The following is a 27,129-nucleotide window of genomic DNA, read 5'->3' on the forward strand; positions in this document are numbered from 1 at the left end:
TTGTGAAGAGGTTCCAATTTGCTGAATGAGTTGTGGCCTGCAATGTTTTGTATCCCTCTTTTACCGTGAATTTCCCTCCACTGGAGTCCCAAATATACCTGTCTTCAATCCCAATATTGATAGGCGCAGAACCAGAGAGAGAGGACTTGAGATTGGACCAAAGATCTCTGAGGTCAATGGGGGTTTGGAGATCCTTCCAGTCCTGCCATTTGTTTTGGTTCCATATTGATATATCGAACAAGGTGGTTAGATTTCTTTCTTCCATCCATATCTGCAGAGGTCGGAAAGCTTGGAGAAGGTTTCTCGGCTTAGAGCCCATAATTCTATCTGACCAAATATTGGTGTCCTTACCATTTCCAGGTAGTTTGGATGTGTTTTCTCGGAATTGGGGAAGCACTTTTTTAATGAGTTTCCATACCGGGGTGCAGGATCTGTCAACTATTGATTCAGTAAGAAGATTAGAGTTCGTGCCTCTGAGATATTTCCTTTTTATGACCTCCACCCACCACGATCCTTTGCCAGAAAGAATTCTCCAGATCAATTTAAAACCCAAAGCCCGATTGGAGAGGCTTGGGATTTTAATGGATAGGCCTCCCTTTTCATATGGTAGGGTTACCTGATCCCATTTGACAAGGCTAAATTTCTTGGACTCCTGTTTTCCTCCCTGCCATAGAAAGCTTCGCAAGATGAGTTCCATATGTTTATGAGTATTGGCCGGGGCCATGATGACCGCATATTGATAAATTGGAAGGGCTGAGAGAATGGCCTTAATAAGGATCGTTCTGCCTGCCAAATTGAGCCAAGACACTCCCCAACTCTGAAGGAGGCCTCTCATCTTTTCTATGTGTTTGACCCAAATCTCAGCCTTGACTGTTTCTTTAGCAAGAGGCAGACCTAAATAGGAAAAGAAGCTCCAGTTCCTTTGCACTGGAATGTCCAGTATCAAAGATATTCTTTGCTGTATTTGAAGGGGGACATTCCAAGTATATATCTTGCATTTTCTGTTGTTCAACTTCCCTCCTGAAACTGCTAGAAAGGCATCCAACACTTTCTTGAATCGTTTTGCCATTAAGCTGGAAGCTCCCCCAATGAGAAGTGTGTCATCCGCGAAGAGCGAATGGTTGATCTCTTTGATCCCTCTTTCTATACAGATTCCAGTGATCTCTTTTTGTCTGCGAAGATGTTCTAGATGAATACTCAAAGTCTCAGCCATTATGATGTATAAGAATGGGGAGAGAGGACAACCTTGTCTCAGCCCCCTGGAGCTTCTAAAGTATTTGCTGGGGCGACCATTAATCAGGGGAGCGGTCCAAGGGTTGGAGATGCACCCATTGATAATGCTTATGAAGTTTTTTGAAATCCCGAATTTTTTGAGTGCTGCTGTTAGAAAGGAGTGGTCAACTCTATCAAAAGCATTTGCCATGTCGAGTTTGATTATCATCCCTCGTTCTCCTCTGTTTAGGCTGCTGTGGATAGCTTCTTGGATCAATATGACATTGTCGGTTATTTGCCTGCTCGGAACAAAGCCTCCCTGGTTTTCAGATATTAAGAGAGGAAGGAGTTTTTTTAGCCTATTGGCTAGAATTTTTGTTACAATCTTGTAAGAAACATTACATAAGGATATGGGGCGGAACCTGTCAAACGAGAGAGGATTCGCTTCCTTAGGGATCAGGGCTATGTGGGAAGACTTGGTATTTTCTCCCATCTTATGGTTTTTGAAAACATTCTTTACCATCCGCACCAAGTCTTTTTTGATTGTTTCCCAATGATTTCGATAGAAGGCAACCGTGAACCCATCCGGACCCGGGGCCTTATCCTGCTGCATACTAAAGGTTGCTGCACGAATTTCCTCTTCTGTAATGTCCTGGTCCAACTCTTTGTTTTGAGTATCTGATATTTTGCTCTCTACTGCACTAAGGAATTCAGAGCTGTCCGTTTGCTGAGGAGCAGCGGAAAGAAGGGATTTAAAGTGATTGAATGCTGCTTCTTTAATTTCTTCTTGGTCGATGATCTCTTTTCCCTCAGCCTCTATTTTATCTATCTGGTTTCCAGCTCGCCTGAGTTTGATATTGTTGTGGAAAAAGGATGTATTTTTGTCTCCGGCTTTCAGCCAAAGGCACCGGGATTTCTGTCTTTGATCCTCTTCCTCTACTCTATTTTGTCGATAGAGTTCCCTATACATTTCTTTTTCCTGCTCTAAGTCTTCACTTGTGTATTGTATGTTCTCTTTATCTTTATTCCACTGCTCCATCTTCGTGAGTAGATCTGATTTTTTTTTTATTTTCCAAGATCGCTGCTTCCTTTGCCCACTGTTTGATGACTGCTCTTAGGTATTTTAATTTCGTTTCCCAGATATAGTAGGGCGATCCGTTTACCTCCTTGGCCCACTGGTTTTGAATGAGGGTGCGAAATTCTTCTTGAAGATCCCAAGTTTTATTATATTTGAAGGGGAGTGGCCCCAAGTTTCTGCCTTTGTCCAGATTTAGAATCACAGGCTTGTGATCTGAGGCCGAAGCATGAATTAATTGACTCTTAATGGACTGAAAACTTGCTGCAATTCCTTCCTGTAGCAAAAATCTATCCAATCTCTCTTTAATATTGTGGTAGCCAGATCTTTTATTACTCCATGTGTATTTCCCGTTGGATAGAGGAATGTCAATCAGATTGTGAGACTGTATTATGGTTTCTAGCATGTCTCTTGAGGGATCTGCAAGGTAGTTTCCTCCTAACTTTTCATCCACGTTTCTTATTACATTCATGTCTCCTCCCAGAATTATATTCCTGTTTTGCACGGATTGGAGATCTGAGGCTATGGTGTCCCAACAGCGGCCTTTGTCCCTATAATGGTTTGGGGCATATATATTATAGATATAGTAGATTTCCTGAGTTCCTTTGTTTTTCAAGTCTGTTCTGACCCACCAGTTGCAGAATTGAGAATTGATGATTTCCCATTTATTCTTATTCCATATTGTTCCTATTCCTCCTGAAGCACCTTCTGAACCTATTGATACACCTGTGAAGTTTTTGGAGTTTTGGAGTTGTTTTTGAAAGTCCTGTTCAGTAATTTTGGTCTCCTGGATGAGGAGAAGGTCTGGCTGCTCCTGTTTTAATAAATCCCTGATTGCTTTTAGTTTTAAGGGAGAGCCCATCCCCCTACAATTCCAAGAGACCAAGATCATTATTTACCATTTGTTGGGTGAGGTCCACTCTTCTCCTTTACTTTTTCTCCACTCCCTTTTAGCTTGCCTAAGTATGAGTCCATTGGTTGTTGCGCTCCCGTTGCCATCTCTTTTGCCGCTGTTTCATCTCTGAGCTCTTTATTTGACTTTCGGCCAGGTTTTCTCGGAGGGTCTGTGGATTGACTAGCTTCTTTCGATTTGTTTCTGGTAAGGATTCTCTCAATGGTAGGAGGGGGGGAAGGGGGAGGGATCGTGCGGGGGGAAGAGGGAGCTGCACGGGGGGAAGAGGGAGGGGAAGAAGGTTCTTCGACGGACAAGGATTCGAAGGGGTTGGAGGATGAAGGGAAAGCTGAGCTGGAGGGGGGAGGAGGAGGGGGGGGAAGGGATTCCGGAGGGGTTTTGGAGTTGGGTCCTTGGGTGGGGGAAGGCTTTTTCCTTTTTACTGGTTCCCATGAGCCCTCAGGATTTTCCTCATTATCAGCAGATTCATTTATTTTTGACTTACTACATCTATTTGCAAAATGACCATACTCGTGGCATACCTTGCATTTGAAGGGAAGCTGCTCGTAGTCCAACTGCTGGATATGCGTCCATTGGTCCACCTTGATCTTGATAGCTTCCGGCAGACCTTTCCCTAGATCTACTTCCACGCAGATCCTCGCGCACGCATGCATGTTCTCCCTTGGCTCAGATCTATCAATGTATTTACCTACTGCATTTCCTATTGCCTTTACTGATTCATCTCCCCAGCAATGAAGCGGCAAGTGAGGGAGCCGTACCCATACTGGAACTGCATTTGGAATGTCCATTTCCGGATCAAAGTCCGGAGTCCATCTATTCAAGTAAAGGCCTCTTGAATCCATGAAATAGGGGCCATTTCTGAAGATGAGGTTCTTGTCTTCTTTCGATTCAAAGAGAAATGTATAATATCCACGTCCGCAGAATCTGATGGCAATCTTCCCTTGTATCATCGCGCTCCAGTTGCGCTCTACCCATTTCTGAACTGATCTCGGAGAGGGCCAGAGGCCAGTGAACTGGCCTACAAGACCTCTTTCCGCGAGAGTTATTGCAGATTTCCTTGGAAGGGAAGGAGGAAGATTAACCTCTGGGATTTCATCGAGTTTTTTGATGAACTTGGTCACAGAGGGACGGGGTCTGGCATCTGCTGGTTCAGAAAATAGGGAGGCGAATATTTCCTCATGGTTCTCAGAGTCTGGAGGGGGGGGAGCGAGCCCGGCCATTCAAGAGAGTGGCCCGCAGGGGGCTGCGGGAGAAGATCAGCGCAGGGAAGGAGCAAAGGCTGGGCCCCAACGACAGGGACCAGCGGAACAGACAAAGACGAGAGGGGATCGAGGAGAGCAGAGGCCCAGCCAGGCAGGGCCTGGGGGGCAGGAGCAGGCGCGCGGGAAGCAGGTTCAAATCGCCAGAGCTCGTCCATCGCTTCTCCCAGACGTCGTCAAAAAATTATAATTCGGAGGTGAGCATTTATTGCCTTCTTAGTGGGATCTTGACTATTCTTTCATATGCACTTTGTTGAGATGATTTTTATAGTGTTGGCATGGTTGTTTATTTATTGTGTTTGATCATCTTTCATTGCATTGTGGGTGGAATGGGTGCATGAGAGTCTAGGGTTAGGGATAAATTTTGATCCCTTTGCTAGCCATGAGAAGGGGAGGCTCCATGTATTTTGCTTTTTATAGTTACTTAGTATTTTGTGCATGAATAAAAAGATCTAGAGATGTTTATGGTGTCTTCCCCTGTTTTATTTTTGTTTATTGATGGACCTTTCATTGGTTAATGGTAGATTGTGTGATGGATTTAACTTGGCATTTTCATGTGGAAACAAATGTCATGTTTGCTAGCATCTAATCCTTCCTTGATTTTCTATTCATCATTTATTGTTTGCTTGCCTACTGACAATTCTATGACAATTTACTTTAGCACCAATAAGCACATTAATTGCGACAAGAGATAAGGTGCTCCATAGCTTCGGTGAGGGTGGGGGGATCCATCCACACTTTATGTATGGTGCACTAAATCTAGATAATATATGGGATGCATTGGATATGGAATAATGCCAAAAGCATGTCTTGACAAATGACTTGGTAAGGTTGGAGTGTAAGAGTTCAATTCAAACAGGACAAAAATTTGACAAAATAATGGCAACATAAATGATTCAAAATGGGTTTTTTTTTTTTTAAAATTTATGTTTGATGCCAATAACTTTTATGTTTTCCCATGATTTGGACTTGCTAGGTAATGAATAGGTAGCGAGTTATGTGATTGTCAAATTATGGCCATCAGATACTTGTAGGTTTGATTCTTTGTTTACAAGGTCAATGTGCCACAAAGAGAACTTGAGACCAAGTTAATTTGCTTGGTAGTAGTGTTGAGTAAAGTTTGACTTAAGTGTACACAAAATGTAATGTTCCCTAGTAATTAATTGGCCAAAGGAGGACGAAATAACCTATCCAACCCCGTAGGCTATAGTCAATGATAAAGGGGGAAACCGTTTTCCAATGATTTTTGGGCAACATTGGGTAAATTGAGATAATTGGGGCAAAACTTATGGAGGAAGCCAGAATTGGGGCTAAGTGGAGGAAAACTTGTAACCCCTCACATTAAAATAAGGAAAAGAGACCTCATAAGGAATCTATAAATAAGAGAGAGGAGAAATCATTTTCTCATCATTGATTTGGTTGGATATCTCTATTTCACGAGTTGAGGCTCTGAGGGTTGTAAGACCCCTATCTCCTTTTGATTGGTTTTAGTGGTGATGATCGTGTTGAAGAATCTAGGGCAAAGTAGTGTAGTGTGATTCTTCATTACTTGATAACAATTTGTGGAGTCTTTTTACTTTTCTTGTTAGCTTATTCTTCTTCTTCTTCTTATTAGTGCATATGTGTGTACTTCATCAAACTGCTACCAAAACATAAAAACAAGAACACAAGATGTTGGCTCTCTGCCAGGGCCAAAACCTCTCTTCTCTTGAGAGGAAAACCCTTTAGTGAATTTCTCTTATTGAAGCTTCTATTGATCAATGCCAAACCCTAGACCCCTGACAAAGAGATCCTCCAAGCACAAGTCAAGTCTCCACTCCTTTTTGCACCATATACCCCGACACTTCGTCCTCCTGTTTTCGGCACTTCTTGCTATGATTCTTGTCTAGAGTTAGACCTTCCTTGAATGAGTCTTCTAAATGAAGTGTTACTCTTGCTCAAGAGTATCTTTGACGAACCGAGATCCTTCTTGAGTGTATGACTGTTCTGCTATTTTGCTGCCCTAGTTTCTCGCACGTGTGGAGAGTACCCTTAGTGTATTAGGGTCTTTCTTCCTTCGCTAGAGAGAGGGGCTCCTTCGCTTGTCTTGAGAGACCTTGTGAGTCTAGAGTCAAACCCAAACAACACAAAACTATGGATTGTTTGTCCCTGTTGTCATACTCGTAGATTTCTCCTCCTCTTCCTCGCACGTGTGATTGTTTCTAGCCCTAGAAATAGTCCTGTACCTTCGCTGTCCCTTCTTCTTTCTTCATTGCACCTTGTAGACCTTTTACCTTGGCTTTCTTCGTTTTTTTTTCTTCTATCCCTTGCGGATTTTAGAGCTCAAGTTATGCGTTATATTTGGAGTGGACAACCTCTATAAATAGAGGACTGCCCCTCCATTTAGGCTGACTTTGAGGGCTGTTTGGATGCTGATTTGTTGAGCAGACTTTGGATAGTTTTCATGGTGGTGTAGCATGCTTGAAGGAACTTCTTTAAGGTGCCATTGCATAGGAGTAGACTTGACTTTGCTTGGAGGTTATCTTTTGACTTTAATATATATTTATACATGGTGTAACATGCCCTTAAGGCCTTCAATATTTTCTCTTGACTATTTGACTCACCTATAGCACTTTTACATGTGCTAGACCTACTTCAATGAGCAAGAAAGTCATTGACATATATTATAAAAAAATATTTCTTTTCTTAAATAAGTACAAACATTAAAAGTAAATTTATGAAGACCGAACCTAGTTACACTTCCTTCAATAGATCGCACCCTAGCCAATTCCTTCCTTTCTCTCATTTGTTTGGCACAATTGTTCTGAGGCATATGTTAAATTTCCATGGAACTCTACAACTACTTAGATGAATAACTGAAAACAAGGCAACTGAAACTGAAACTAAATTTACTTTCACCAAGATACAAAGATTCTTAACAATTTATAAGCAACGGAATAAAACACCAGAAATAAAAACACATCATACAAATTGACACGCTTGTTTACCAAGGAAACCCAAAAGGGAAAAATTGCGTTCTTTTTTGTGGTATTTTATTGATTGTTCTTGAGCAATTGGATCTATTAAAAAGCAATCTGTCTTTGAGAAAGCGTTCTTCTTCTCACTAATCTCAGTTGATACAATTGATCTCGGCCTACCTTGATCACTGCTTGATCTCGACCCTCTAACTCGCAGTTGTTCCTCAGCTGAATACCTTGACTTGCCCTTGCAATTCCTTATCCCTTCTCCTTGATCTTTGCGCACTAGAAGCCTCCTACATCCTTGTGCAAATCCTCCTATTTCCTAGAGCAAGCCTGGCTCCTATTTTGTAGCGCAAATCCTCCTATTCTCTTATGCACTTGTGGTCTCCTATTTCTTAGGACACAAGCTTCTTCAAATCTACACACACACAATCTCCTATATCCTCCTATTCTCTTGCGCACCTGTGATCTCCTATTTCTTAGGACACAAGCTCTCAATTCTGTGCTCTCCAAAATCAAAGATGATCTCACAAACTTGTGCACACACTTGTGATTTTCTGTGCCTTCGTCCTCCTCTTCATAGACCCAATTCGAGCATACAAGGAGACCCAGTTCAAATCTAGAAGATCGAGTTTTGATTGTGAGTTAACTGAGAGTGTTACTCTTTCTCTCTCCAATCAACATTTGGAGTATTAACACGTTCTTCCTTCAATTAACACTGAAGACTAACTTGCTCTAACTGAAATTGTAACTGCCACTTTGTTTTGTCGTCAAACTGATGAAGACTCCACTTAGCTGAAGCTCCAACTCTATGCATGCCATCTTGATGATTATTCCAGTAAACTGGAAATAAACTCATCCTAACTGAAATCTAACTCATGAGCTCCCACTCATATTGAGAGAAAGACAAATTGAGGTCTTCATTGGCCAAGGCACAAGCCAAAATACCTTTACTTGCTACATTTTCAATACTCCCTCTTGGTGAGGAAGGTACTTCTGGAAGAGCCTCGTCCAACACCCCCACGTTATTCGTTGCTGCAGCTGCTCCCTCTTAACTAGAGGGATTCCCCTCTTCTGGCTGCAGAATTTGATCTGAAGACGTGTACCTTTCAACCATGCTCCTAGGCTTTGAGCCTACACCTCAGTCACAAGTGCCATGTACCTCGTATATCTTTGTGGCTATTTACTCTGTTTAAATGTGGTATTGGGAGGTCCAATTCCCTCTTGATCCTCCCTAAACAACTCGTCTGCCCACCTGGCTTGAACTCTCGCTGTACTGGGAGTCACTGACTGAGTGGTTGCCTCCACTCGTCCTGGTCTCTCCTCCTCCTCATCCCCTCCTAGTTGGCCCACTTGCCACCTGGCTGAGACTTAATCTGTGATACTGTACGGGGCTCCTTCTTAGGAGCGAGTAGCTCCTTTCGAGGTACTCTAATCTTCTCTTGCTTTAAAGACTCCCTCAGAGCTCTATTGTCCTCAAACTTCACGTCTCTAATCTGCACACTTCCTGCCTTGCTGCTCAAGGCTGTGCCTGTGTCAACCTACAACAGGGATAGATTTTTCATCCTCACACCTATCTGCTTCACACATCCAGAAGATAAGTGCTTGAGGTAAGCCTTACCTTTGCTGAAGATGACATCAGAACCCTTATACTCTAGAGTAGCCATTGAAACAAGATTCTTCTTCAGGCCTAGAACATAGAGGACATCTCTGAGATGGAGAGAGCTACCTGAATCCCTCTTAAAATTGACAATACCAACTACCTTGGTTGCATACTTGCCATCATCCCCTAGCCCAATGTGAAACTGCATGTCCTTCTCCTTCAATTGGTTGAAATTTTCGTTGTTCCCAGTCATATGGAAGGATGCTCCTGAATCTATGTACCATACACTGTTGTCTGCTGAGCTTGCCATGCAAGCTATCTGTTATGAATAAAATATATATAATAATACAAATAATATAAATAACAATAATAATTATTAATGATTAATTAACAATAATTAGTAGTGAAGAGGTATGTCTCTAAGGACATGACCATTTGTGAAGAGTTACCTGCCTAGGTATATAAGCAGGCGCTCACCCTCATTGTAGCCATCTCACTTTATTCAAATATTATATATATATACTATTACTTGTCCTACAATGGATGTCTTTGTCTTCGAAGTTTTTTGAAGATTATTGCAGAGTACGAACCTTGTTTGTTACATGGTATTAGAGCTGTTCAATCCTTTAGCTGCTCAACCACTGCACAGAGTTAGTGTGATCCGACCTTTGGCCATCAACCCTTTGTCAAGTTCATTGTTGTTGGAATTCAGGATTATAGCCATAGAAGTATTTGGAGGTTCTCCATTTTGTTGTCAGGACTTTGGCCATTAAAAAAAAGAATTTAATTAAAAAAAAGGAAAAAAGGAAAAAGAAAGAAAGTTATAAAAAAGAAGAAGAAGTTTTTACAAAAAAAAGATATAAAAGGATCAAGAAAAAAAAGAAGAAACAAAAATAATAACTAGAAAAAAAAATTATAAAAAAAAGAGAAAAAAAAATTTAAATAAAAAGGTGAAGAAAAAAAATATGAAAAAAGGTGAAAAATTATATAGAATAAAAAAAAGGTTAAAAAAATATAGAATTTATATATACATATATTTTTTTTTTCAAAAAACAAAAGTTTTTATAAAAAAAATTATATAAAAATATAATTAAAAAGAAAGTCAAAACGACTTACTTGGTTGCTGCAGGCTCACTTGTCATCCGCCGCAGCCGGTACCAAACAAACAACCAATCAACTGGCCTGGTCTGCGGTTGTCTTCCCTACCGCTGCTATCCCCACATGTAACGACCCTCTCCGCCCCAATGTCGATGACCAGAGGAATCTACTATTGTTGCTTAATTTGTCAACCAACAACCATTCGACAACGACTAGCCGCTGTACATCGTCCATGCCATAGCCACTGTAGCCGCTAGCTGCACTGCCCGCTATGCATCTCATTCGGCTGCTGAAACATCACACCACTGCCAAGCCACCACCGCCTCAGCTACAACAATCTCACACCACAGGCATTGACCAATGCACCACAAATCGACCCTAAATCGAACGACCTAGTCACACTGTCTGTATACACACATCAACATCAGTGGGTTTTACAAACTTTCCATACGAAACGTCGCCTCACATGATCGTACGGTCGTATTCGTATAGAAAAAAACAACCAATTTGTGAGTTACACTGAATTTAATAATTAATTAAAATTAAATTAAAAGAAAAGACCAAAAAAAATATTTTTATATAAGTTAAAAGAAAGTGTGAAGTTAAATTGTGTATATATATATATATAAGAGACAAATTGCAAGGGATTATTTAAATAAATAAATATTCTTTTTAAATTAAAAGGGGAATATAAGAAGATTTTGGGAAAAAGGTAAAAAATAGAATATATTTTAAAAGCTCATAAAAGGGAATATATATAAAAGTACCAAGTTAAAGCAAAATATTAGGGTATTTTTTATCGAAGGCAAAAATGGAGTCTAGTTTAGAAATAAAGGAAGGAAGATTTCTAGAAACCTCATGTAATTATGTTTCAGTGCTATTTAGAATTAAAGGGTCCATTGTAGGAAAATAAGCTACTATTGCTATCTCGCCGACCGAAGATAAAAACTATATAAAGCCTAAATCGCAAAACAATTAGTGATTCTTGAGTCAAATATAATCGAAAGATTAGATTGTTAACCAATTCACAATTAAACATTGGAGATTATACATTTACATCACAATTCTCCATTAAAACCCTATGGAACGATCAATGTAAACATTATTTTGGGTTAACCCTGGATTCTCCATTCAAACCCTATGGAAAGGATCGATTTTATCACATTGAAGTTACACTACCATTTTATAGTCTGTGCTAGAACAAAACAGAGATCAAACTATGCACTAAACCTTCAGTCGCATACCAGAACAATTTTGGTCAAGACAGAGAATGCGATTATACACAATCGTTCACTGGATCATATAACTTATAAGTGATTTGCCATATCATGAAATTTACAGGTTTATAAACTTACAAGTTACTGTGCACTGCTCGGCGTGCACGGTGCAGGAGTCAACTTCAAAGCCGAGCTGAGAGCCTGAGGCAGCAGGAGTCAAGAGCCGAGCTGTGTAAAGTTTAAACTGTATGTTGCTCACGCGGAGTTCGGTTGAGGTCAGTGGTCGACTGGTCGTCGGTCGCTCGGTGGTAGTCTGTAGACTGGCAGTGTATCAAACCCTCCGCACGACGCAAACAATGAAACTAACCCTCCGGCGAACAATGAAACCAAAAGTAAAACGGGCCCGCAATTGATTTGGAATTTTTTTTAAAACAACAAAAAAATTCGAACCAAAACGATTTTCATCGAACCAAAAACGAACTTAATCGATTTTGTTCGGCATTAAATTCGAGTTCGTTATTAAATTCGAGTTCACCATAAAGTTCGGCGAACTTGAACGAATAAGTTCGTATTTGTTTGAAGTTCGGCGAATTTCGAACTTATTCGTTCAAATTCGCCGAACCTGGTGACTAAGCATGGAAGGAGAGATTCTTGGGCTTCATCTCCCAGTGTCTCTTCATATTCCAGCTCTCCTTAGTTTCTATTTACACTATTTTACATATTCACCCTATCCCAATGATTAGGTGTCAACACAAATAAAGGGATGTCAAAGTTAACTTGTATCTTGAAGGGTGTTGCATGTCCAAAATTGTCGCTTGTTGGAATTGCCTCAACTGCCATTTGTAGTTGTCGAAGGATTTGGGCGATGTTGTCCATCATCTTGTTCCTTTGTTGTTCGAATGCTTGCTCGAGCAACAACTTGATAGGATCTCCTGCTTTGTCATCCCTCTTTTCTTCTGCTATGGAAAGTCCCTTGAGTCGGTGAGAGTGATCTTCCCCAAGTGGAACTAGCTCAAGACCGTACTTTTTATACCCTGACCTTTGTCGGTGACATGTGTTGAAAAACAAAAAGGACCATATTTCTTTGATAACACTAATTTGGGTTGGACAAGGAACAAAATGAAAAGCAGGAAAGGATATGGAACACATACATAGAGAAATATAGCAAAGCGCATAGTAATATAGTGAAAACCCATCTTCTATTAATTAATAAAATAACAAAATATTGTAGAATGCAAACCGGCTAGAATATTGGTAGTTTATATCTAAACAGAGAGAGAGAGATGTGGTTATGCTCATTTGCAAAACCTATTACAAGAGGTCAAAAGAGTGCCCTTTCAACATAAAGAAAGGACTTAAGGTTCAAAGCGCAAACCCTAGGAGGCGAAGCATCGAAAGTTTTGTAGGTCCGAATGTGGTTAGTTGATATGCCAACTTCCTAGGGGTGCAACTTTGGTACACAACCTTTGTTTGGGTTGTTGGAAAGATCTCACTAAGAAGTACAAATATTGGTACGGATTAGGAATGCCATGGAAATCTTTGGCTCTGGAATTCCCAGAAAACATTGTGTAAGGTCTCAAAATGATCTTGGAAGTTTAGGACCTGAAAATCATATCAAAACTACCAAGCTGGAGAATTGTGTTGATTCTGTGGAAGAGGTGGATGGTCATTGATATCTATTTGGATCATTGGTACATACACTAGTTTAGGGTCCTTAAGGGGTGCATTAGTTTAGACTAACTTGTCATAGTCTAGTATTATTGGTTTTGATAACTGTGACCTAGACTCTACCTTTTCATTCCCACCTAAGAGCTAACTACCACATTGTAGTTGATCTTAGAAACCCATCCCTGTGAGTCAATTCTTATAGCCAACGTTGTTATATTTCCCACTTGACCCTAAAATGTTGTCTCCTAGCTTTTGATTTGTAGATTTGATCTTCATCTAATGTGGGAATACTCTTTGTAGTGCAAATGTTGTTTTTTCTCTACCTGTTCCTTCTCATATAATTGACATGTTCATTCTTCAGATAACTCCTTGAGTTGTTCACTCATTCCCATCTTACATCTCAACCCGTGGGAGTTTGTGCCTAGTTGAGCTACTTAATGTTTTTCTTACCTCAGGATGTTGAGATTCAATGAGTCTTGGGCTTTAATCTCTTCTTGCTTGTGGAAATTGTTTATATGGTATTGTTTCTTCCTCTTGACGTATCTTCTCCATTTACCTTTTTTATAGCACTCTTGTAAGTGCATTTTCAGCGTCATCTTGTTAGTTGGGAAATTTTCCTTCACTATATGTCAATATTCAAGCCACTTTTTGCCTAAGTCACCATGTTCGACGAACTTTATTGATCAAGTTCGAAGTTTGCTGAGCTTCATCTCATGCCAAATTTGTTCCATTAAGTTTGGCGAAAAAATTCGTTTGTATCAGTGTTGTGAAAATCGCAATAATATCGCGATAAAATGAAATTATCGCGATTTTTTCGCTGTCCCGATAAAATCACGATAACTATACGAAATAATCGCCAGAATTTTTTTGCCGATTTTTATTGAAATTATCGCGATAATTTCGATTTTATCGCGATAAAAACGGAAAAAATCGCGAGGCTTCGCGGCAGCGAGGTTTTATATAGTTTTTTTGGTTTTTTGTTATGAATTCATTTGGACAGTCGCGCGCGGAGGGCAGAGAAGAGCTGGGAGACCAAGCTGGAGAGGGTTTTTAGCTAAATCTAAGTGCTTAGAGGAGAAAATCAAGAGGAGACCACCGATTTCTCCATAGAAATGGTATGTGGATTAATTTTTTTTGTTTTCATTGTTTAAAAACATTGTTTTTGTATGTTTTTCATTCTTTTTGGTTGGGTAACTTGGTATGGGCACCATTTTTCTTTTGTTTTCATTGTTTTTAAAGATTTTTTTGTATTTCTTCATTGTTTTTGGTTGGGTAACTTGGTATGACTATGGGAACCAATTTTTTTTTTTTTTTTTTGTTATATTGTTTATGGATTTTTCATTGTTTTTGCCATTTGGTTGGGTAACTTGTGTTTGAAACTTTGAACTTTGAAATGGTTGTTTTAGGTTGGGTAACTTGGATTTTCAATGTACAATGTTAAAAATTAAAAATTAAAATACTAAATTGTAAATTTGTAACTTGTAATTTTGTAAATGCTAAATTGTAATCCTTATTTTCCCATAGGTTCACATCTGCACCAAAACACCATTCAAGAATCAAGACTTCAAGTTTGCAACTTCAAAAACAAACATGCCAAGGAAATTGGATCCTTCCTAGGAATATGGTGTACCTGATTCTCCGAATGATAGACTAAACTTGAGTTGCAAGTTGTGTGGCCACCCTATGTTCGAGGGGGTGTACAGGTTGAAGTTTCACCTTGCAAAAATCCCTAGAAAAGATGTGGGGCCTTGTACAAATACAAATCCTGAACTTATCCAAAGAGCCATGAGAGCATTGGAAAATTTAGAGTAGACTAGAGAGGCCAAGGAAGAACTCAAAAGGCAACTAAAAAGGTCAACTGAAGGAAGTAGGCCAAGTGGCACTGGTTCTACTGCAGCATCAACCAATCCGGTAGTTGTCGCATCATTTTTTGTTCCTCGAACCGCACCTAGTTCACAGCCATCTATCGGTTCAATGCTAAAAAGAACTGAGAAAGAACAAGCTGACAAGTTGCTGGCAAAATTTCTCCTCTGGAGTGATATTCCTTTCAGCATTGTAAGGAATAATCCATTTTTCCAACCTACTGTTGATGTTATTGCCAGTGTTGGCCCAGGGTACAAAATCCTTCTTATCATGATTTCAGAGGCCGAATTTTTCAAAATGAAAAGTGTGATTGCACCCAAAGATTGGAGGAATTTAGGGCATCATGGGCACAAATAGGATGCACTGTTATGTCAAATGGTTGGACTGACCAAAATGGGAGAACTCTTATAAACTTCTTGGTTAGTTGTCCCAAGGGGACTATGTTTATCAAATTTGTTGATGCATCTGCACAAATCAAAGATGCAAGAACTTTAGGTGATTTGCTGGATGTGTTTATTTTGGAGGTGGGTGAACAACATGTTGTCCAAGTCATAACGGACAATGCTGCAAATTATGTTGCTGCTGGCAGGATGCTTATGGACAGACATCCTCCTTTATTTTGGACACCTTGTGCTGCACACTGTATTGATTTGATGTTGGAGGACATAGGGAAAATTCCCTTTGTCAAAGATATTGTTGATTCATTCAAAAGCATTACAAAATTTATATATAACCATGCATTTGTGCTTAGCTTGATGAGAAGATTCACCAACAACAAAGAGTTGGTGCGCCTCGCCATTACATAGTTTGCCACCAGTTTCATATCTCTTCAATCCCTCTTGAATTCTATGTGGGATGTGAAGAGAATGTTTCTTTCAGAGGAGTGACGTGCTCTGCCAATGAGCCCCAAACCAGAAGAAGAGGCCATATGCAAACTAGTTTCATACTAGGAAGACCTCTGGGCGGGAGTGCAGGAGGTGTGCACCGTTACTGAACCTTTGGTAAAGGTTCTTCGGTTGGTTGATGGTGAGAAGCCCGCAATGGGCTATTTGTATGAGGCCATGGACGGGCCAAAGAAGCCATTCGGGCCTACTATGATAGTAAGGGAGATGGTGGGTTTCAGAGACAACTCCTCCTATGGGGAGTGATTGATGAGCGATGGAACAACACACTCCATTGTCCCATTCATGCTGCTGGGCTTTTCCTGAACCCTGCATTTTCTTATGCATGTGGGTTTGATTTTGATGCTGAGATCATGGATGGATTCTTATCCTATGTCCAGAAGATAGTGCGATCTCCAGAACAACGTATAGAGATCTCTAAACAAATTGAGACATATAGGATGGCAGGTGGCACATTTGGCTTTGAGATGGCTGTCATTGATAGGACGATTAAAATGCCAGGTATTTTTTAATTTGTAACTTTGTTTCAAATTTCATTGTCTCTTCAAATTCCATTTTTTTCTTATGTTTATTTAAAATTTTATTTGTAATTTTGTTGTAGATGCATGGTGGAAAATATATGGTGGTAGGGTACCCCTTCTGCAAAAGCTTTCCATTCGCATCCTCAGCAAAACATGTAGCTCCTCAGGATGTGAGCGCCACTGGAGTGTATTTGAAAAAATACACAACAAGAAGCGCAACAGGTTAACACTTAAACATTTAAAATATTGCAAATTTCCAAATAAATTTTCGAATTCATTAAACAATATTTTTTTTTTTATAATTATTAATTATTATTTCATGATCTTTGTACAGGTTGGAGTCCCAGCGACTTAATGACATGGTCTACGTCTACTACAATCTTCGATTGTGGGTGAGGCAACTTGAGAGGACACCTGATGTGGATGCCATCTCATTGGATGGGATTGACACCACTGCTACATGGAGGGTTGAGGCCAAGAGGCCTCTCATGGAGTCTGCTGATGATTGGTTAGTGCAGGATGTAGTGGAGGGGGAGGAGGAACTGGAGGAGGAGGAGGAGGAGGAGGAACAGGAGGAGGAGGTGACACCACCTGCCCGGGCTACCACTGCCACCAGTAGAGGACGTGGTCTACCTCCTATAGCTCCTACTTCTAGTTCTTCAGCTTCTAGAGCACATCAGACTCCACTGCCATCTCCACCAGCACGGGCACCAACATCTACATCTAAAGGGAAAGGGAAAGCTGTGGCATTTTCCCGCAAGAGGGGCAGAGGAAATCAATAGGATTAGACTTTAGTTATTTTCTTCATTTTATTGTATATGACATTATGACATGATGAGATACATTATCATATTTTTTGTTGATATTTTGAGGCTGAGTTGGGACTCAGGAGTCAAGACTTACTATTCAGGACATGTTTCAATGTTATGCGTGATTTTAGCACTAGAAATGATATTAAACATCTTATATATTAGTTCTTTTATCATATTTATGTGTCAATGTATTTATTTTATGTTGTAGATGGTTTAGATATTAAAAAAATTGAAAAAAAATGAAAAAAAAAAGAATTTTTTTGTACCAAACGTTTATTTCCCGATAATTTTCGATAATTTCCAGATAATTCCGATTTTTTCCGATTTTTTCCTCGCGTCGATATTATTCCGATAACGATAAATGCAACATTAGTTTCTATTCTAGCATGAGAGATTTTGGAATTTCGTATTAAAAAAATTAAAAGAAAAGCTACTTTACCCATTTGCTCTAGCCCTGAAACCTCACGCATTGCTGACCGTCCTTGTTGCAGCTCATAGTCATAAGCTACTCTCCTACAACACAATGAGCAACCACGAGTTGGCCCTTGACAATGCAAGCATAGTTGCATAAGTCGTGCGCATCAACCATCATCCACTCGTTTGGTGGTTTCACATTGACGAGACACAACTCTCCCATTCATTAATCAAATGTGCAGGTTTGTAAATTATTCCCACTCATGAATAAATAAACAACCGACACTCTTACACTTAGATGCAACTATCTCTCATTTCATTAGTCAAACACACATAACCCATAACATGTAGATTGTGATCATGACAGAATAAATAAAGAAAGAACCTCTAGAATTACTTCGATGAAATTTTACAAGATAATGACTATGGTGGTTGTCAAATTTTTTAGCAAGAATCCTTTTGAAAGGATGAATAACAAAATGATTCACATTCAAAAAGTTAAATTTTAAAATTGTAGTATTACTTTCAGCCTCGAGGTTCTGATTCTTAGTAAATACAAGTAAAGCATTCCCAGTAGCATTAACGGAGGGTTCAACCTAGGATATCAAATTTTATTGACAATAAATATAGGAGTGAACATGAGCCTAAAATCTTTAGATTTGGGAGCGGAGTTGGATTCATACTCCTTAGATCTGATAGATCTGTAATTTTAATTGTATAAATATTTAGAAATTTTAGATTTGATCTTCTAACTTGGGGTTTTAATTTCAGATTTTTATATATTTGTATGGGGTTTCTGGGTTTTTGTTTGCTATTTGTGCAGGTATAGATCTGAAGGTTTTTTAAGGAGATTTTTCAAGATCTGAGACAGATCTAGGCCCTAGAGGGCAAGATCTTGTCTTAGAAAACAATTTGTTTGCAGGGAAAAGTTTAGATCTGGGTTTTTCATATAAAATTTCTTTGAAATCAATAAACTTCTAGGCAAAGATTTCTCTTTCAATTTTTTTTTAAAGCCAAGGGACTAACCCCTTGTTGAGCCCTCCATCCTCTACTCGAAATCGTTCCTCCCTACTGCGTTTTTGCTCTCTTTTCTCTGCAAAATTTGAGTTCCTCTCTCCTGTTGCGTCCCCTTCTCCCTTGTGTACATTTCTCATCCCGTGGCCCTTCTCTTTCCTCATCCTCGCTGCTTCCTCTCATCCTCGCAGCTCCAATCCTTAGCCTTCGAAACCCTCGTTCGCTGTCCAATCCTCCTTCCATCGTCTTCCTTCTCCCGTGTAAGCTAATCGCTCTTCCCATCCGTGACCCTAGCTCATCTCTTCTCCTCGTTGCCAGAGCTCTTCTCCCTCTGCACGTCCTTCATCTCCTTTCTGCCTGCGCGCGGGTTTCTCCTTCGCTACCCCTTCCTCGAACTTGCATACAATCTCTCCCTTGCTGCCTCTATGTGACCTATCTCCCGCTGGCTTTACGCTCCTCAACCTTACCTAATCACAAAACGATAAAAAAAATCAAACTTTTTTTAGTCTCTTTTTGGTAGTTGGCCTTTCGGCCCTTCAATTTTTTATTTTCTCTTCTAAACATTAATAAAATAAAAATCTTCAACTTTTAACTTTTGTTTAAAAAACATTTTTTTTATAAACGCTAGCATGTAAAAAAAGTCAATTTTTTTTTTTGAAAAAAAAATCAATTTTAAAGTTTTCTTTTAAGATAGGGGTGTTGGAACATTTACTTATATAAAACCCATAGGCTTGAGAAAGAAAATTTGATTTGTGGAAAATAAATATTTATAGTCGACGTAACTTGATTTTTTTAATATCTCTAAAGTTTGACTATAAGAGAAAATATAATTTTTTGGGTTTGGGTTATTTAAGAAAATTATTTTAATTCCAGGATTTCTTGAAGAAGTGTTCAATTAACATCTAAATTTCATATGTTTTTCTTGGTAATTAATTATTGAAATTTAAGTGCTTAGGCCTTCTCTTATTTATGCACTCCAGCTAAGTTTCATGATCATTGGCATTGGATTTTAAATATTTTCAATCGCTCGAAGTGTGGGTTTATTTACTTGAATTATTGGATATTTCTTGCATATTTAATTTTGAGAAATTTTCAAGTAATTGTTGAATACTCTATCGTGGACTTGTGGAAAATTGTATATCTTATGTTTCCTAAATTGAGTATTTTGAGCATCTACATAATTGGCATTATCTTGAGAAGAGGGTGATATTGAAGAATTGTGAAGAAGTTTTTGTTCTCTTTGAGCTATAATTGCATTGGAAATAATTTAGATAAATTGAAGTGATAAGCTTGTGATTTAATTTCATATTGGGCATTGTACTGTGATATTTTAAGCACATTGCTGAGCTGAATGTTTTAAGAAGTTTATCTTTCAGTCATTGTCTTGTGAAGTGAATATTTATTTTGGCAATTAAGGCTTTGGCATATAACTCAGAAATAAATCGTGATATAAGCGCTTTCAATCCTTGATCTAGCTTCATCTCGCTCCATCTTCTAATCATCTCATGCACTTTCATATTAAGTTAGTTTTGCATAATTAAAATTTACTTCCAAGCATAAGCTTGGTTGATAGAAATATAGGTACCCATCCATCTTTGCTTGAGAAACCTGTTTCTCTTAGTACTTAAAACAATGACCTTGTTGAAGTTTCTAAGTCTACTAGTTAGAAACCCACCATGCACTTTACTGATTTATTCCTACCTACTTGTTCCGTTACTTTAACAAGTTATTTACAATATAAATACTGAAAATAAACACTAGTGCATGCTCAACATATTACAGATCATCAATTGAAGGAAACAGATACAAGCACACAAAATGACACTGTTATTTTTGGACCAATGTTCTTGGAAAAACCCAATGCGGGAAAACTGGTGCAACTATCTAAGGGTTTTCTTATTAAGCAATTTCAGCGTATAATCTGGGTGCCAAATCCGGCTTACCCAACAGAGAATGCCCTTGGCAGTAGTACCACTCAGTCTGAGACAAATGTCCCGGTTGAAACCTCGGATAAACCCTCCAGTAGTTCCTCAGCTCCAATCTGCCCCAGAAACCCCAACGTCTGCCTTTCTGGACTGTGTCAGCCTCTCTCTGCCCAGCGCTAGCCCCGTGTCACCCTGAATGGGCCTGTCTCAGCCTCAGGAGGCCCCGTGTTAGCCTTCTGGCCCTCTGCGTCAGCAACGCTAGCCTCTCTGAAGCATTGCGTGGCCTTGCGTGAGTCCTGGCTGCTACTGCGTCACTCTCTCTGGCTCCTGTGCTAATCCACGTCAAGCACTCCATCGATCTGACCCCAGGTGCACCGCTACCCAATGGACCAATCTATCGGCGCTCTGTTCTAGAGAACGATGAAATCAAGTGGTAGATTCAGGAGCTGCTGCAGAAAGGTCACATTCGTCCGAGTTCATCACCTTGTGTGAGCCTGATCGTGTTGGTACAGAAGAAGGATGGGGCTTGGAGACTCTGTGTTGACTATTGGGCGTTGAACAAGATCACTGTCCGTAATAGGTACCCGATCCCACGGATTGATGACCTCCTGGACCAACTGAAGGGGGCAAAATATTTCAGCAAGATCGATTTGAAGTCAAGAATCTCAGGATATCACTAGGTACCAATCGAACCCTCTGATGTGTAGAAGACTGCCTTCAAAGCCAAGTAGGGCGTTTTCGAATGGTTGGTTATGCCTTTCGGATTGACGAATGCTCCTGCAACCTTCATGAGGCTAATGGATGACATCTTGCGGCCATTCACCAACTCATTTGTAGTGGTATACTTGGATGACATTCTAATCTTCAGCCAGAGTTGGGAAGAGCACCTCCACCACATCCGATAGGTTCTCCAAATCTGGGATACATTATTGATGAACAGGGGGTGCATGTGGATCCGGCCAAGATCCAAGTCATTTGGGATTGGCCATCTCCAAGCACTCTGACAGAGCTCCATAACTTTCTAGGTCTTGCCAACTTCTACTGCAGGTTCGTGTTGGGATTTTCTCATATCACTTGGCCCTTGAGTCAAGTCACCAAGGGAGGAGAATCTCAACAGAAGGCATTCACAGAGTTGAAAGATCGCCTCTGCTCGGCATTAGTGCTCGCATTACCAGACTTGCAACAACCATTTGAGGTCAAGACAGATGCCCCTGACTATGCTATTGGCGCAGTCCTTACTCAACACGGGCATTCAGTGGCATATCACAGTGAGACACTTTCAGACACAGTCCGGAAGTATCCCACTTATGACAAAGAGATGTATTCCATTGTGCAGGCCTGCCGACAATGGAAGCATTACATTTTGGGGAAGGAAACGATCATCCACACAGACCACCGACCCCTGCAGTTCATACAGACCCAAGGGAAATTGCAGAATGATTGCCATCAGAAGTGATCCACATAACTGCAACAGTTCCATTTGAATATCAAATATAAGAAGGGCAGCACCAATAATGTTATAGATTGCCTCAGTCGACCACCGATCATGGCGTTAACCACCGTGCTCAACTCTTGTGGGCATGAGACTTCTGATTGGCCACTTCTCTACAAAAGCGACCCAGAATTCAACCACACATACCAGACACTCTTGGAGGGTCAGCATGTTCTAGATTTTCACCTCTAGGATGCCTTGTTATGCCACCTGGGTCACCTTTGTGTTCCTTCAAGCGAGCATGCCAAGATGATTTGGGAAGCACACTACAGTCGGGCTGCTGGGCATTTCGGGGTCGAGAAAACAGTGGCAGTACTGCAGAAGTATTTCTATTGGCCGAATCTTCGACAGGATGTCGGGAAGTACATCAGATCATGCACTGCCTGTGCCATTGCCAAACCGACCATCAAGAAGCAAGGCCTCTATACCCCGCTACCTACCCCTAGTCGACCTTGGGAATCCATCTCCATGGATTACATGTCAGGCCTTCCTTCCACTAAGCATGGAAACGACTGTGTTTTTGTGGTCGTCGACAGGTTCTCGAAGATGGCCATTATGGCGGTCTGCAAGAAGAATATCATAGTCGAAGCCACTGCTAAACTCTTCTTTGAACGAGTGTGGGTACACTTTGGGATCCCACAGTTTATCATCTCAGGCAGGTTCCTTAGTACATTTTGGTCCAGTCTCTGGTCAATGCTGGACACCAAACTCACTAAGTCCACAACCTTCCATCCTCAAACTGATGGCCAGACAGAGCTTGTCAACAGGATGATCGTACACATTCTGCGCATGTACAACTCAAAGCATCCACACACATGGGACAGGAGCCTCCCCTATGTTCAGCACATCTACAATCGAGCTCTCCACAACTCGAATGGCGACAACCCTTTTCAGATGGGCTTGGGATTCCCACCACTTTGTCCCATTGATTTGGCCATGCCATTTGCAGCTACTCACCCAGATTCGGCTCATTTCCAGTCTAAAATAGATAAGGCAAACAACTTCATTGAGCACATCCAACATATTCGCCAGTAGGTCCATGACATTATGGAGAAATCAAATGCCAAGTACAAGCAGCGACATGATCAACATTGGGTGCCACACAAGTTTTAGGTGGGTGACAAAGACTGGTTGCATTTGCAAAAGGAACGCCTTACCGGAGCCTATTGGAAACTCAGACCACTCCGATATGGTCCTGTTAAATTTGGACAACTAGGTCCAAACTCCATGTTCTGATGCTCAGATTAAGAGGCTAATATTTTTGTTGGATTCCTCTTTCTGAGAGGTGTAAAATCCATATAAAAATAGTCTTAATCCGATGAGCAGAACTTATATTTTGAATTTATTATTCTTAATAAATTATATGTGCAAAGGTCAGCCAGTTTTGTAATGTAGGCTCACATGCCCAACAGATGTGTCACACACCCTCATTGATGGATATATATATACAGGAAAAGTTGGAGAGAATTTGATCACAACACAACTCACATCTTCCTCTCTCATCCTAAAAAGTACGAGCTACCTGGAGGACGAATTTCAGCCACACGTGAAAAGGACGAAGAGGATTTTTCTGCTGCTAGGGTTTCTGCTGCTAGGGTTTCGCAGAAGTTTGACCAGCGTTGACTTTGGTCAACGCTTGGTCCAAACAAGCTGAAAACTTGTGGGAGGTTCGATTTTTGAAGGCCATACTACCTGGCACAAAAATCGAGGTCAAAGGGTTGACCGTTTTGTTGCTGCGTTGACTTTTAGCTTGCTGCCCCTGCGTTGACTTTTCAGGACAGCGTTGACTTTTGTAGAACTGACTTGGGTTGACTCATCTACTGGTTGGAGGGTTGTTGTGACACATGCTGGGCTGGCTGACCAAAGGAGACTTTGCTGGTTGAAGCATCCTGTTGACCGCCGAAACAAACACATACATTTTTCTTGTTTCTGATTTGTCTTTGGTAAGATCTGCTTATATGTTCTATCTGCATTTTGCTTATCTACTTGTATGATTGCTGTGAGAAAAGTGAAATTGCTCTTAGCATAGAACATCTACAAAACTTTACATGGTATCAGAGCTGAGGTGAAGACAAACTCTATCTATAGCAATCATCATCGAAGGAAATGGATTCCTCTAAGCTTGAATTCAGGGAGAATGACAAGCTGACTGGAAGTGATGACTTCCATGCCTGGAAGATGTTATTAGATCTCAAATTAGAAGATCATGATCTCCTAGATCATGTGACAGGGAAGATTCAAGAACCTCCATCAAATGCCTCTGCTGCTGTTAAACACAAGTATAAGAAGGGAGAAATCAGAGCAAAACTGCTGATCAGGGAATCCATAAATAAGAGTCTGGTTGCCTACATATCTGAACTAGGCACATCCAAGGAGATGTATGACAAACTGATACTTATGTTTCGAGTAAACAATGTGAACCAAGTGCTATTCCTCAAGAACAAGTTGAAGAATATGAAGAAGGGCCGAGACGAGTCTATTCAAACTTTCTTTATGAAGTTGACCGAAACCAGGAACAATCTGCTAGCTATTGGGGAGACAATAGCTGATCGTGAGATGGTTCTCACCGCACTTGGAGGACTTCCATATGAATGGCAAGTATTCACAACTACCATTCTCAACAATAATACCATCCCTAACTTTGATGAGCTTCTGTCTAGATGTATGCAAGAAGAAACAAGGATGAAGGAATTTGATAATGAAAGAAATGCTGCCTATGTTGCTCATTCCCGAAAGAAGAACTCTGGTGGTTCCAAGGACAAAGGAAGGACTAAGACTCAAAAGAAGAAGGGTAAATGTTTCACCTGCCATAGGACTGGACATTATGCTAGAGAATGCCCCTTCCAGAAGAATTCTCCCGATAGTGACGACAACAACAACAACCGAAGGAATGGGAATCAAAGAAATGACAAATCCAAAGGAAAGAGGAAGGCTCACTTTGAAGGAAACCATCCACCTTCTAAAAGGACCAGAAATACCAGGTATGAGGAGTCTAATGTTGTTGATAAAAGAAATGAGTATATTCTAATATCTGCTCTCTCAGCTGCATCTCCGCCCGACACTATGGATGTCTGGCTAATCGATAGTGGTGCCTCAAGACACATCACCGGATTCAAGGAAGCACTTTCTGACATGGTTGAAAGGGATACTAATCTAGAAATTACCCTTGGGGATAATGCCACTTATCCTGTGAAAGGGACCGGGACTGTGACCCTTCACTTGTCTCAAGGACAAGTCCTCCATCTACAAGATGTACTCTATGTACCCAAATTGAAGAAGAACCTTGTGTCTGTATCTGCCATGGAAGACAAAGGATTCAATGTAACTTTCTCTGATGGAAAGGTACTCATGTGGAAGAAGAGCTTCAAGGAAGCTATCTCAATTGGTTTTAGAGTTGGTACACTCTACCAGGTTGGAGGGAGTCCGTTGGGAGCTATGACTTGTGATACTATCCGTCAAACCGAACTATGGCACCGAAGATTTGGACACCTTCATTACAAGGCTCTTCCCGAAGCAAGGAAGGTGGTGACAGGGATGCCTGATTTTGGAAATAATCATAAAGGTGTATGTAAGGGCTGTGCTGAAGGAAAACATACAAGGGGACCTTTCCCCTCAAGTGTCACAAAGACATCTGAGATATTGCAACTGGTCCATTCTGATCTTTCCGGTATGTTGCCTGTAACATCCCTGGGGGGATGTTCTTACTATATGACATTTACTGATGACTTCTCTCGCAAAACCTGGATATACTTCTTGAAGAAGAAGGATGAGGCTTTCATGTGGTTCCGTACCTTCAAAGCCTTGGTGGAAAATATGACCGGAAAGAAGATCAAGATTTTGAGGACTGACAATGGCACTGAATATGAGTCAAATGAGTTCAAAGACTTTTGCAGAGAAGCTGGCATTAAGAGGGAGACTACCACTGCATATACTCCTGAGCAGAATGGTGTTGCTGAACGCAAGAATAGGACTATTGTGGAAGCTGCCCGTGCCATGCTATGTGACCAGGGTCTTCCAAAGTTTCTGTGGGGAGAAGCTGCAAATACTGCGGTGTACATTCAAAACCGATGCCCTCATTCCGCTTTGGACTCCAAAACTCCCGAAGAGGTTTTCTCTGGTAAGAAACCTGATGTCTCACATTTTAGAATTTTTGGATGTCCTGTCTATTTTCATGTGCCGAAAGAAAAGAGAAGTAAGCTGGATGCTACTGGGAAGAAAGGAATGTTTGTGGGCTACAGTGAGACTTCTAAGGCATATAGAGTCTATGTACCTGGTCAAAGGGAAGTAGAGATAAGCCATGATGTCACTTTTGACGAAGATGCTTCCCTGAAGAAAGTAGTAGATCTTCCTAGATCTGAAGAAAACCATGAAGAAAGACCTGGAAATCTGGAAGAACCCCAGGATGAGACTATGCCTGATGTTGAAGAGCCAATGGACCCTATTGATCCTTCCCCTTCTCTAGGAAAGAGGCCATCATGGCTCAGGGACACCCTCGAAGATGCTGAGGGTCATGCTGCCCCAAGGGGAACATTCCGAGAAAGCAAGAAGCCGTGTAGATACCAAGGGTATCTAGCTGCCATGAGTACTATTATACAATCTGAACCTGGATCTTTTGAAGAAGCCATCAAGCATCAAGTCTGGAAGGATGCTATGCATGAAGAATATGAGGCTATTATGAAGAATGATGTCTGGGATGTGGTCCCGAGACCGAAGGACAAATCTGTTGTCACCGCTAAATGGCTCTACAAGATTAAACATGGATCTGATGGGAATGCTGAAAAGTTTAAGGCAAGATTTGTTGCCCGTGGCTTCTCTCAAAAGGAAGGAATTGACTATGATGATATATTTGCACCTGTGGCTCGATATACCACCATCCGATCCATCATAGCCCTTGCTGCTACGCAAGGATGGAGTCTTCATCAGATGGATGTCAAGACTGCTTTTCTGCATGGTGCAATAAAGGAAGAGGTGTATGTAGAACAACCTCTGGGATTTGAAGTTCAAGATCGAGACACTTATGTCTGCAGGTTGAAGAAAGCCCTCTATGGGTTAAAGCAAGCACCCAGAGCTTGGTATGAGAGGATGGATAGTTACTTGATGAAGCTGGGCTTCACTCGAAGCAATGCTGATCCAAACCTTTACTTTAAGGTTGAGGAAGGAAAGCCTCTCATTCTAGTGCTG

At 40.7% G+C, this 27,129-nt stretch overlaps 2 protein-coding genes across 4 annotated transcripts in view; both read left to right on the top strand.

Moving 5' to 3' along the window:
• The window catches only part of LOC149247169 (uncharacterized), a 256,396-nt gene that overhangs the window by 6,495 nt on the left and 222,772 nt on the right, over nt 1-27,129 (top strand). The window lies entirely within an intron of this gene.
• On the top strand, nt 16,124-17,213 carry LOC149247170 (uncharacterized). The gene is made up of 3 exons (XM_089457540.1): nt 16,124-16,175; nt 16,372-16,513; nt 16,626-17,213. The coding sequence occupies exons 1-3, from the start codon at nt 16,124-16,126 to the stop codon at nt 17,071-17,073; spliced, it is 642 nt and encodes a 213-aa protein (XP_089313666.1). The 3' UTR covers nt 17,074-17,213.

This window comes from Pinus tabuliformis, chromosome 7, assembly GCF_031772625.1.
Source record: "Pinus tabuliformis cultivar Carrire ecotype Pingquan chromosome 7, CPIR1, whole genome shotgun sequence".
In the NCBI taxonomy this organism is placed as follows: domain Eukaryota; kingdom Viridiplantae; phylum Streptophyta; class Pinopsida; order Pinales; family Pinaceae; genus Pinus; species Pinus tabuliformis.